General features: G+C 38.3%; 1 protein-coding gene across 5 annotated transcripts in view; it reads right to left on the minus strand.

Moving 5' to 3' along the window:
• Window positions 1-13346, minus strand: part of UTRN (utrophin) — a 339422-nt gene that overhangs the window by 166694 nt on the left and 159382 nt on the right. The window contains exon 1 of one of the 5 annotated variants that reach the window (XM_071433415.1): window positions 12535-13152. The exons of the other annotated variants lie outside the window; for them this stretch is intronic. Within the exon in view, the coding sequence (XP_071289516.1) occupies window positions 12535-12678 (144 nt within the window). The 5' untranslated portion in view covers window positions 12679-13152. Of the gene's footprint in view, window positions 1-12534; window positions 13153-13346 lie in introns of those variants that run through there. 5 annotated transcript variants of the gene reach the window in all.

The following is a 13346-nucleotide window of genomic DNA, read 5'->3' on the forward strand; positions in this document are numbered from 1 at the left end:
CAGTCTCTCACTCTTCTGCAGCAACAGGAATTCATTCTACTTTCACCTTAGAGCATCTACTAAAATGTTGCAACTGGGGAGATGACTGTTTTCTGTAGCTCAGTGCCTAGTTGTGCTATTTTATGTCTTTTTAACAGGTTCATTAATTCTGACCACCCTGCCTGTGCAAGTTTCAGGCTCCCTTACAAACTGAAGCCACAATACTCTAAAGTGCAGCCATGACTGACTGCCAGCTCTCCTTTTCAGTGTGTTGACTGACTTCAAAAACCATCCCAGTAAATCACTATTAGGTGAAACAAGACCACGAAATTCATACCATCATTACAAACTGTAAGCCAGCTGTTTCTCTTTCTAAAGTGTCTTTAATCTCATTTTATTTTTCCCTAAGTCACTACACAAATGCCACTGCCAAAGACTTATCTCTTGAAAGATGCTGGGACAATACCATAACAGTCATAAAATCTAAACATATTTTACAATCAAATTAAACAATGCTAAACAAGACAAATTATTATACTTAGCTTTATGCCCTGGGCTTTCTAAGATGATCTAAATCACAGCTCTCTTTCAACTTGTCCTATGCAATTGGACTAAAGCCTAGAAAATATATTGTGGAGCTTTCCTACACCTTCTCATTTCTATTCTAAAATGCATTGCATGCTGTTCTCGATCTGCTATTTAGAAAGTATCAAAACAACTGAAATGAACCAGGTAAGTTCCTTTCCCTTGATTTCCTACAAGAAAAAGATAGGTATATTCTATGCATATATGGTTTCTTTGTCCTTGACTCAAAAATGGTATAGGTTGTTTGCACACAGATTGACATAACTTCTAGCAGCACTCACCTGGCACAAGAAACTAACAGTGGGCATGCTGACAGCCAAGTTAATGAAATATGCAAAAGTAACACCATTAGATGACTTAATTTCTTCTCCCTTACAGCTGTGAATTTTTTTGCTCAGCCTAAATGTCTCTTTTTTTCTAAAATCATGTTCATTACATTTCAACACCACCAACATAATCCTCCAGGGAATATACACCTCCTCAATAATGTACTGGACCTCAGTAATATTAAAGCCTCTATTTGCTCACTAACAAAATCTTCATTATTCCTCAAATTTTGAATTGGAACACTGAGTTTTAAATATTAACATACTTTTAACCCAGTGAATCATACAGTCTTGGACCAAAGCATACCCTTGGCTTATTCCTAAATTCAATATCCAGCAAGACCTGGACAAACTTGAGATATGGGACCACAAGAACGTTAAAAAGATAAAAGATTCCAAGTGCAAAGTGCTGCACCTGGTCAGGGCAATCCCAGACATGACTACAGAGTGGGAGAAGAGCTGACTGACAGCAGCCCTGTGGAGCTTGGAGGACCCAGTGGATGAAAAGCTGGAGAGGACATAGCAATGTGAGCTTGCAGGCCTGAAGACCAATAACATCCTGGGCTGCATCAAAAGAAGTGTGGCCAGTGGGTCAAGGGAGGATTCTCCCTTTCTTCTCTGCCTTCATGAAACTCATCTCGAGTTCTGAATCCAGGTCTGGAGCCCTCAGCACACAAACCTGTTGGAGCAGGTCCAGAGGAAGAGGAACACAAAGACAGTCAGGGAGCTGGACCACTTCTCCTTTGAAGATAGACTAAGAAACTGTGGTTGTTCAGCCTGGAAAATACTCCAGAGACAGCTCTTTGCAGCCTTCCAGAAATTAAAGGAGGATAACAAAAAAAGAGGAAAAGTGACATTTTACATGGGCAGACAGCAATAGAACATGGGGAATGGTTTTAAAGTGAAAGAGAAGACAGTAAGCTTAGTTAAGAAAAAAATTTACATTATGAGGGTGGTGAGGCACTGGAACAGGCTGCCCAGAGATGATGTAGATGCCCTATCCCTGAAAATAGTCAAGGCTGGATGGTGAGCAGCCTGGTCTAGTGGAAGATGTCCCTGACCATGGCAAGTGGGGGTGGAACTAGATGATCTTTAAGGTCCTTTCCAATCCAGGCCATTCTATGATCCTACGATGCCTACCACACATTGGCTATCTTTCCTTTGGTTTTCATATTTTCTCTGCTTTACTTTTTACTCCATACAACTGTTCTTTCATGTTTCTTCTTGTATGAAGATTATCTGTTAACCTAAAACCAAAGGTTCATTATAAATGCATGGAAAAAATTGGTTGCTCTTCAGCCACACAGGATCATTGCAGTGAAACACCCTTCTGATCACTGGTACCATTAGCATGTATACCAACAACTACTTGTGCTCCCAAGTGCACATCACCTTCTATGCCACAGGAACAGGTGAGTAGCTTTAGACAACCTCAACAGGTTGTCATTTTACCCAAGCCAATAAAAGAAGCTACCCTCCTCTTGCAGTCACTTACTAGCAATGTCAAAATTAAACTATGTTGCAAGTTCCAGCAATGCTATTCCCTCTGACACTTTTCCTACCTTGAATTGACTTTAATCCATAGTGGGAAACTTTTATCTAGCACTGTCAATCTATGAGACTGCTTTAGCCAACAAAAAGCACTCCTTAAATGCCTTAAGTGCAGAAAGCTAGGCTATATTTTGGACTGCTGTGGAGTGATAGTTTAAACAAGAGGTTTTTCCAATGGATAAAAAGCCTGCTTTAGTCCTTAGAACCCATTCACAACTTCCAAAAATTTCTCCACAATCTCAAAGTCCACAGGCTAGTTTGGGGTTGTTTCGCACCCTTCCAGTTAAAACAATAGTTGACACCATAATTAAAAGGCAACCCATACTTTCAGTGCTTTTTGAAAGAACATCCCTCTCCTCCATCCCCATTTCAGTCACAACCAAACACTTGCAAAATGTGTATTCAGGTTCTGCTGGCAGAGTGACAGTTTCTCCTTATGGAAGAGATCATTACCATACTTCTGCCACTGAAAAAAAGGAGAGGAAATACACTTGTTTTCAACTAAAACAAAACTGTGGTCTCCTCATCCTATGGAGTCTGAGATGCAATGATAAATTTCAAGATTTCATGTAAAAGTAAGACAAACTCAGATATCCAGTAAAAAGGAAGTTTAGACAAAATTAGTATTAATCAAAATACTAGCCTAGTGCAAAAAATTCTAGAATCCACTTGTTTTCTAAATCCAAATAATTTTAACTAATCAAGTGTAAGTGCCTTATCGCATCAGCTCACTTAGAGACAATGCTCATGGAAGGTCATGTCCAGATCCAAATTCTTCAACTGAACCTTCTTAATTATCTCCCTTATTTGCATTTTGAACCTTAATATAGAGGGAACAATGTTATAAGGGATGAAAGTCTCCCACAGCTGGGCTAAATTATCTGCTTACGGATAAAAGCTGAATCGTTTAAGACCGTATTCTTCGTACTGAGAACTATTGAAAGAAATTCAGAGTTAATTTATCATTACACTGCTGAGCTAATATGAAGTGAAAGATAATGGCCTACAAATTGATATGTAGCTATTTCACTGAAATAGCTGGGGGACTGCTTTTAACTCCTGATGCAAACACGTAGCAAAGAAGTGAAACATCATTGGCAGGCTTCCCTCTTTTCTTTCTGAAAGCATTTCCTCCTCTTCCAAAAGAGAAAATTGCCCTGCTTACTAATAAAGAAAAAAGAGGGAAAGGAGATTCTTGTGTAATCTGTGACTTTTATTATGCTTCCATCCTTCTCAGAGGTGCCCAAGAATCCCAAATATTGAGTAACTTTAAAGTTTAATTTTAGTAACAGAAAGAGGAGAAAGACATTTGTTTCAAATAGCTTGCTGTGTTGGAACTTGCAGCAAAAGAATACTCCTCTTTGTAGCAAAAAAATAAGAGAGAATAATAACCAAGAGACTTCCAATATTTGATATGGAACATCCAAAATTGAATGTGAAGGGTGAGTGATTATTTCAGGGCTAATAATGCATCCCTTCTTAAAAGAAAAAAAAAATAGGAAAGCAAAAAATCATAGTTCACAAACTGAGTCCAAAAACGGCAGGTGACAGAAAGCAGCGACCTCAGATGACTGTTCTAGGACCATATCCCAAAACCCAGCACAATTAGCACTAATTGATCAGCAGTCTCAGCAAAAATGCCAAGAATTGAGCAAGCACTGAAAATCAAGTCTCCACCTCTCCCCAGAAAGGATGCTTTCTTCAGGTCAGAAATCTGGAACACCAGTGCAGCAAAACCAGCTCTTGCCCTATTAGCACAACACCGTGCTCATAAATACAGGGCTCATCAGCAAATGAGGAGCATCTACAGATTCATAGAATCATTAAGGTTGGAAGAGACCTCTAAGATCTTCAATTCCAATCATTCACCCAGCACTGCCAAGTCCAGCACTAACCCATGTCCCTACACAGCCCATCTACACATTTTTTTCAACACTTCCAGGAATTTTAATTCCACCACTTCTCTGGGCAGCTTATTCCAATGCCTGACCACCCTTTCATGAAGAACTTTTTCCTAATGTCCAATTTCAACCTCCCCTGGCACAACTTGAGTTGAGAAGCATTTCACTTTGTTACTTCACTTGCAGCACCTACCATATTTACCATGTACCATAAACCACAAGTAAATAGAATTACTCTGCAACTATGAAAAACTGCTCTCTTAGTGCAACACCGGATATCAAAAACACTACTGACATCTTCCACCCACATTCAATTACCCAACTATGCAGGGCTGAGGAAGTTACTTTTGCTTTGAAGTAAAATCCTTTGCACTGAAGTATATCAAAAGTGCCCAGCATGAAAACATCACAGAGCAGCCAGAATCCAACACAGGTCTGCAAGCAGTGGATATGAAATAGAAAACTCTAAGGGCAACTTTGGAACATGATGTCTCTTACAGTTTGTCTTGATTAAAAACAGAGGGGAAGGCAAAAAGGAGGCCAGAACTCTTCCAGAGTCCCTGATGACTAACAGTGACAGGACATCTTCAAACAGCATTATTTTCCCAGCTACCTAGTGAGAGCAGCTTTTCTTAAAAATAAGCTCAAATGATCTGTCGGAAGAAGACAAGAAAAAACTGTCAGTTCTCTAGACACAAACTGGTGAAGCACTATGCTGTTCTAGGCAGCTACTGCTTCACAACTCCATGAATTTGGGATGGGTAATTAAGCCCTAAGGGAAAGAGGGGGGGAAATTTGCTTCCTGAAAAATAGCACTAATCAAAAAGCACTGTGGCAAAATGATATGGCAAGAGGGTCTCGTATCAAATATTGATTCAGCTCCTGTAAACATGTGAAGTTCATGGAAGTCAAGTTTTCTATTAATGCTACATTCATGCTTTAATAGAACTACCTTATATTTTAGATTTATTTTTGCTGCAATAGCAAAATATTTTCAGCTTAAAAAATCAGAGTTGCCTTTCAATAAATGTAAGAGGATTCTAGAAGCATGTCCTGAAATATTTCTCTCATCTCCTCTCTCCTTTCCTCCCTTCAACATTAGTACAAAATGCTATTAAAAAAAGCAATATATCCTAGAACCTATCTTAACTTTTGTTAAGCTGCATTTTGTTTCCAAATAGGAATGACTCCTGCAGCACTTAAGAATACTGAAATTCTGAAGCTTTATGTCCTCTCCCATTTTGTTTTTCCTTCTTATTTCACCTTAAAGAAATCATTCTATTTCTAGAGAAGTTCCCTGATATATAAAGGACTAGAGAGCACAAGGGTTTACAATAATGTACCCATTTATTATACAGTTTTATTTGGCACTGATCCTAATTAGACAAATGGCAAAACAAAGTGGTTTCATTTAGGTCAGCCCCATCACTCAAGATGTGCAAAACCTTTCTGTCTTCTGCTTTAGTTCTGAAAACATTATCTGAAAATGTAGAAGCAGGGGGAAGGTTAGATGACAAAGTTTTATGCTATATTAAAATGCCTTCTAATCATAGGCACATAATTCAGATATGCACCAAGTGCCTGACTGTACTGCATTACCACCATTGAGGTTAGACTAGAGCAAAAGGATTTGCAAATGAGTACATGCTGTGGCTGTTCAGCAGACTCATAGCAGGCCCCAATTTAGATCAAAATTCAGCAGAGAAGTAAGAATTTTTTCACATGGAGTAAAATCATGAAGCTCCTTTTCATAGGAAGTGAGCAACCCACAGCTGAAAACTGCTGCACTATCGTTTTGACTATTTTAGTCTTCACTTATAAGCTAATAGGGCACTAGCACGGAGAATCATAGAAAATCACAAGTTGGAAGACCTCTGGAGGTCAAACCTCCTGCCAATTCCAAGAACTAATTTCAAAGCAGGGTCTGCTGCTAAGGGCCTTATCCACTACAAGTGTTAATACCGCCAGAGATGGAAATATAACAGCCTGGTTTTTCGGGCAGCTCACTCCAGTGAGCAGTTACATCTCCTCTGCAGAATTGCTCTCCTTACACCCAACTCCCTTGCTGCAGCATATTCCCACTGCCTCTTTTCCTTCCACAGGGCCCCTACAAGAAGAGCCTGCTCCATCTTTTATAGTAACAACTCACCAGGTATGCAGTGACAACAGCTGGAAATTCCTGGAGCCTTCTCTCTTCCAAATTAAATGAAGTCAGCTCCCCTGCTGCTCTGCTCATGTCCTGTGCTCCAAGCACTGCACTCACCCCCCAGTCTCTCACTATCTGTCAAACCGGGGGCCTGAAACCAACTGTGGTATTCCAGACATGACCTCATGAGCGCTAAGTAGAAAAACAAACACTTCTTCCTCTCTGCCTATAATCCTTCTCACACTTGTACCAATGCATTGAATCACTCCTCAGGTGCAAAAACTGGCTTTGGGGTTTTTGGGGGCTTTTTAAAAAACTCATGGGGTTCCTGTCAGCCCATCCCTCCCTCTTGAGGCCCCAAGGAATGGGAACAGAACTGTTCCTCCACTGTGTTCCTCCACAGTCTAGTATCCTTCACAAACCTGCTGAGAGTGTACTCTGTCCCACTCTGGATTCATAACAGTACCAGCCTGTTTCATAAACTGTACCAGTCTCTGTTCCATCCCTTGAGGAACACAAATGCTCCAGACATTTGCTTCCCGCGTTTTGGGTTATCTGTCTTGTCCATATCTCTGATTTGGCTGTGAAAGACTGCATTCAAAGTCTTTCTAAAAATCATGATCAGGGAACAGTACTGCTTTCCCTACATCCAAAGACACATCAACAACTTTCTCACAGAAAGCAAACAGCTTGGGCACCCTTCTCAAAATCCATGATGGCTCTTCACAGTCACCATCTTGTCTTTTGTGCTTGGAACTGCCTTACTGAAGTAAAGCACTGCATTGGGAAATGTTGTCTTTAAGCGCTGAAGACACAGAAGTCCTTGGGGAAAGACAATAAGCTCCTAAGTCTCACTATCAAAAGGTCTTCCCAGTAACTTTACCTACAAGTTTCTCTTTGAAATTCTGCTCATTCTTCTACACTCCAACGCCAATCACAACCAGAATCCACATCTTTCTTCATGAACCAACTTACACTATCCCAGAATGTCTGTGGAAGTTCAGAGGATCTCATATCTCTCTGACTTATCAAAGCATAAAAATATCTCTCCAATATCCCACTGGTTTTGGTTTTTTTAACCAGACCCCTCTGAAAGTCCAAAGGAAATCAATCAGTAAATAACATGCTAACAGTTAACAGCATCTTGCCTACACACCAAAGCCCCTAATAGTGCTTGTCCATCACTGACAGAGTATACACAAAGGTGCAATTTGATACCAATGGAGAACTGAATTCCATTATAGTTATTACATTTCCAACTGGAATTTAATTTCTTGCCCATATTTCTTGTTTTCACATCTTTTGACTCACTGGATAGTCATTTCCAACCTTCACTTACCTCATTTTTTTAAAAGTTATTAAAAATTTTCTCCCTTCAGCCTTCCATTATTTCTCTAGCTGCTGTGATCATTGTATAATAAAGGCCAGAAGCAAATCAACTGTCACCTCCCAAGACTTCAAGATGCTTATCATTTCAAGTATTCTCCACCAGTCTTCAGCTTTACAACTTTTAATCCAATTCCACAAAGAAATTATGTCCATCTCATTCATTTTAAATCACCAGTGACTGACACTCGTTCCTAGCCTATTCACGTTCCTTGCAAATAAGGTTTATATTCTGTCTCTAAACACCATCAAGGTACCTTGTTGCCCTTGATTAGCTGTATGTCAGCCCTATTCTGCTCATCAAGAACCCACGCCATGTTTTGTCCCAGCCCTGTACATACTCTGTCTCAAGAAATCACACTGAAAACCACTTCTACAATCACTCCCCCTGCAAACAAGCTGTGGGTGTTCTGAGGTGGGGTGGTTTCCAGTTACACTGCTAAGTTGTTTTCTAAAATGGTAAATCCTAAACTCCTGAGAGGCTGATCATTAGATATTATTTAATACATCTCCTTTTTCAAAACAGCCATCTTGTTCTTATCAGTTCACTCCTAGCCCTATTATATTAGCATAGATAATAGTCATTATTATCCAAGGCTCCCTTTAATTCTCACCTTCTCCCTTCAAGAAGGCTTTTTTGTAGATCTAAATCTAATTAGAATGTCCTTTATACAACTAGAACCATATCAAGCAGTCTGGAGTTAACTTGCTCATCTAAAAAAAGAAACTGTCTGCATAATTTAGCAATGCTTTTGACGACACTGCTTCATTTTCCAATCAACAACCTGCTTAATACAGTAGCCTACTTCAGAACATGTTTCCAAAATTAACTTTAGTTCTCACTTCTGCTGTCCAATGAATGTACTACATTGCTCCTCCTCATCCACATTTGGTTATCTGTATTTTGTACCTGAATATGTCAAGTGTGAATGATTTATTTTCTAAATCAACTTGAAGTCATGTAAACATTTAAAACCTTACATCTTTGTTGAATTCATTGGAACCAGAATTAGCCTACACATTTATCAACACAGCCTCCTAGGCTTTTTTTTTCTTGCCCTGCCTCCATGAACTTCATATTTTTTTTCAAAATTTCATAGGAAGAGAGGCTTTGCTGCTACTCTCAAAATTCAACATGATGTAAATGTATTTTGGAATGCATCACCAGTATCACAGCAAAAAAAGGTTTTGGCTGACCCCAGCATTCACTGTGCTTGTAACTTCCTGCAGTTTTACAAATTTAACACTGGTCATTAAAAAAACAGCATAAAATTAGAGGACTGCATTTGAAGTTATGTATTCTTAAAAAAAATACCTCAGGAGACATGTTTCTGATACATTTCATAGCTGAGGAAGTCAGGAACTCACCTAAGTTGCCACATGAAGACTCATGTTGGATCAGGTTTGAGAATTGAGTATTTTACATGAAGGCAGTAGAATTTGTTTTTTTTTAAAGCAGGTTCTTCTCAAGAATTTATCAAAAAAGTGAGAGACAAAAAATGAGAAAAAACCCTCTCAGCACTCAGCAACTAGGTTTGTTCCTCAGCCTGTTTTCCAGGGGATGAATGCTCCAGTTCCTGAATGCTAGCAGTGTGTTTTAAAAATACACAGTCAAATTACACAAGCAGGATACATATTTCAAGGTAATCATTAGGCTGTCCTGCAGAGATGCACTATTCTTTACCTTCCGTCAGGGAAGTTAGAGAAAGTTTCACAATTCTCTAGTTTATTTTTGTAAGTAATGTTGTAGCTCTGGTCTCTCAGAAAAGATGTATCAATTTGTACGTCAAAATGATTTTTTTCTGTTATTAATTCATTCTAGCCTGAGCTAGTTGGATATTACTTATAAAAGTCTTTCTTTAAGGAACAATCACATTAGCAAGAACATAGAGCAGACGACAGCCCTACAATAGTTTTCTAATTGTTCATTATCAGCATCAAAGCCTTACACAAGAGTTTTGAAACAAAGCTGCTAGCAACAATAAAGCAAAACTTATTACATACTGACAACAAAATGGCAAGTGCAGACATTTTGCCCGCTTATGCCATTAATTTCAAAGTAAAAGAATCAAATAGCAACAAGTGAAAAGGTCTATCTGGCAAAATTCACCTTGGTAAGAAAAAAATTTGTGAAAGAAAAAGCAGCAACAGAAGAAATATCCTAAACTTTGGATTTTGTGGTTTTCGGCCATGCTCTAGTATGTCAACAAAGTGTTTATTTTTGTTTTTGCTATAAAGAAATTTGAAAAATGTGGACTATGAATGCTGATTGCTACTATTATATGAGGCTGTTAAAAGGAACAATCATGACTTTTCCCAGTACAGTTAAATGATAAAGCCTTACTACTTCTTTCATAACCAGTGCAGTTAAAGAAAAAAACCTCTAAACTTCAAGAATTTGTCTTAAATACTTTATTGGCCCTCTGTTGCAATTCAGGGGACACTTCACATGAAATATTTAGATGTAGTTCATGAAACACCTACTTATACAATGCAATAATTCATACACTACAGTAAATAGTTTCTCTTCTGCAGATCTGAACTATACCAGTGTATCTAGAGAATGCACAAGACATGTACAAATGTCTGGCATTCCAAAGACAGGAGTATACAGGGCACTACAAGAAATCCTTCCTGACTTGCTGTCATGGTTGCTCTTAGTAATTTCCATACATTTTCTCATCTAAGTATTAACATTTCGATCACCAGACTTCCATCTATCATTGCCTTACATTGACACCTGCTGGAAGTGACTGGGATCGTAAACCATTTCTTTTTTTCTGCCTCAATTAGTGCCTGATTTAACTCTACAAGAAGACTAACAATTCTACCTTCAGTAAACTGAACACAGACATCTGAAAAACTAAGCCACATGACTTTTTAAAAGCAAAAAAAACCCATACACTGTAATTTTAAGCAATGTGTAATTCCCAAGGCTATTACTGCATGGGTTCTCAATCAGAAAATGTATTTTAATAACAGCCTTTTACAAGATTTTTTTCACCACCCCTTGGGCAGATTTAAACTCAACAAATTAAGTATACATCCATTAACTAGGCTCTCAGGATAATTAGCAAATAATTATAACTCCAGGAGTCACTAAATAGTGGCTTGACAAACATTTTATAAACAAGTTTATACAAATAATATAACTAAACAGGCAATTATAACCTATATCTTTACATTATTAAAAAAGTCTGCCTTATTCACAAAAGCAAACAGGCTGTTTATTGACAACTGATAAACAAGAACAACTGAGAAACGTTTGTTAAAGCAGCTTGTATGCACACAAACTACTGTCTCACATTCTTTATAATGAAGATGCATCTATTAGTACAGCTTGGTAAACTGAAGCATGCTGAAACAGCCATCTGAAGAAAATGTTCTTCCCTATATGCCAGAACTTCATCTACAAGCTTCACTGAACAACATACTGCACGATACTTTTTCCTTACTTTTAAACCCTACTCTAAGGATGGGATCTCTCTCACTTGATGTCATTTTTAAATTCCTCACAACAGAAAGCACATCTCAGATTGAAGCAGGAAGGATGAGTTAAGGTGGCTTTGCTCTATCATCAGAACAAGACTTTGGTTCTCGCACACCTTGTATGCAAAACACAGATGTATTTTCATCAAAAAACACAGACACTTTTAAAGTATCGTAAGCAGCAAGAAAAAAAAACAATTTCAAAGGCAGCCAAATAGAATTTATGTAATGTATATATTACATACAGCTGAAGACTTACCAAATTTTAAAATTTTGCAAAGTTTCAAGACAGAATCCTTATATTAGAAGTTCAATAATATTAGCACAAGTATGACCACCTCACACAGGCATCAACACTGCAGCAGTATTAACTCATGGACTTTACAGATCAGTTAGAAGTTTATTAATTTTATTTACTTATTTTAATCTGGTGAGTGATCAAAACTACTTTTAAAAGTGAATTTTACTAGGTATCCGAGATCATCACCACAGTATTAAGGTTCAGAACTACTGAGCCCATGAAAAAAACAAAAATGTAAACACCATCTTTGGAAACAGAAACAATCAGCAACCAAAACAGGTACCATCAAAACCAGCAATAAGTGGTAGCCTATGTCAACATGCTTTTCCTCAAACTTTTCTTGATTTTCTTAACTGAAAGAGCTCAGTCAGTGAAGGCAGAATTAATGGCTGTGTATTAAGTCTGCCGAACTCATTCCTAATTAAAAGCTTCATAAAGCTCAAAAGAAAAATAACACTGGGCATGGAAAAACACAGTTATTCTACATAATGGGTACACAGGAGTTAAAGAATTACATATACCAAGAAGTAACTAACTCCCTAGGAAAAGAACTGGTTGTATTTTACAAAAAAAAAAATCTCAGTGAACATAACAGTTTTCCTCCCAGACACCTAAATGGTGGGCAAGAGAGCACTTTTCTAAAAAAAATGTATCACTCTGACAAGCACAGGGTTGTTTTGTTTTGGGTTGTTTTTTTTCTTATTGTATTTTTTAACAAAACACACATGGAAAGCATTACAGACTTAAAAACACTAGATAGCCAAGATGATTTTGACACTCATCCCATGCTCACTTTCTTTTCTTTTTATCTCAGAAAGACAACAGAGTTAGCAATACACACACTCGACATTTAGGGCTTACATTTCCTACCTTACAAAGCTTCTGGTAACGGGGAGAAGAAACTGCCATCCTCTGTAAACGATGCAACAACACCACAACTTTCTGAAGAGAGGTTCTCACCACAGCCATCATTTTAAGTTTGCCACACTTCTGAAGATACCTCAGAATTTGCATTATAAATGAAGAGCAACTATCATTTCCTCCCGGTCACTGGACAATGATTTGCCAGCTTTCTGAGCATGCTCTCTTCCACGACTGCTTTTGCAAGCTACAGGCTTTATACGTTTCAAAGGCAAAGAAGATTGATACAGCATAAGTTTTTCTCCCAAAATAACCCCACAAAACAAATGCAAAAAGATAACAGTTTTCACAGATTCCTCTAATCGGTACTGCTCAGCTCTGCTTCTGCAGAGGGCAAATGAAGTTGAGCAGCCGATCGTATGCCTCCGTTCAGGAGTGCACTAAATAGCCAGAAAAAGGTTATTAATTTAAGCCTGAAAGCTGCAGGAACAAAAAAGGAATTCCTTCAGGAAGACGGCTCCACTGTATCACAACAGTTGTTCCTCCCTAGTAGCTGCTTTCTATCAGCAGACAGAGTGTTTGCTTCCTCACTCTGGGAAAAGATGCTCTCGTTCTCAGACTGAACGCAGCTCTGGCAGAGCTGTAGAGTGAGTGAATAACAGATTGTGTTATAAATCTTGAGAGATGAGCACAGGGATACCTGCCCTAATTATATCAGCCATACGTTAAAGGCTAATAAATCACACAGGCGTTTCTCAAAACTAGATTACCCAACACAAAAGGGAAAATTGCAGGGGGTAAACCTCTTTCTATAAAAACTC

The sequence above is a fragment of the Agelaius tricolor genome, unplaced genomic scaffold (assembly GCF_023055355.1).
Source record: "Agelaius tricolor isolate 1412-34295 unplaced genomic scaffold, bAgeTri1.0.p SCAF_1, whole genome shotgun sequence".
Classification (NCBI taxonomy): Eukaryota; Metazoa; Chordata; class Aves; order Passeriformes; family Icteridae; genus Agelaius; species Agelaius tricolor.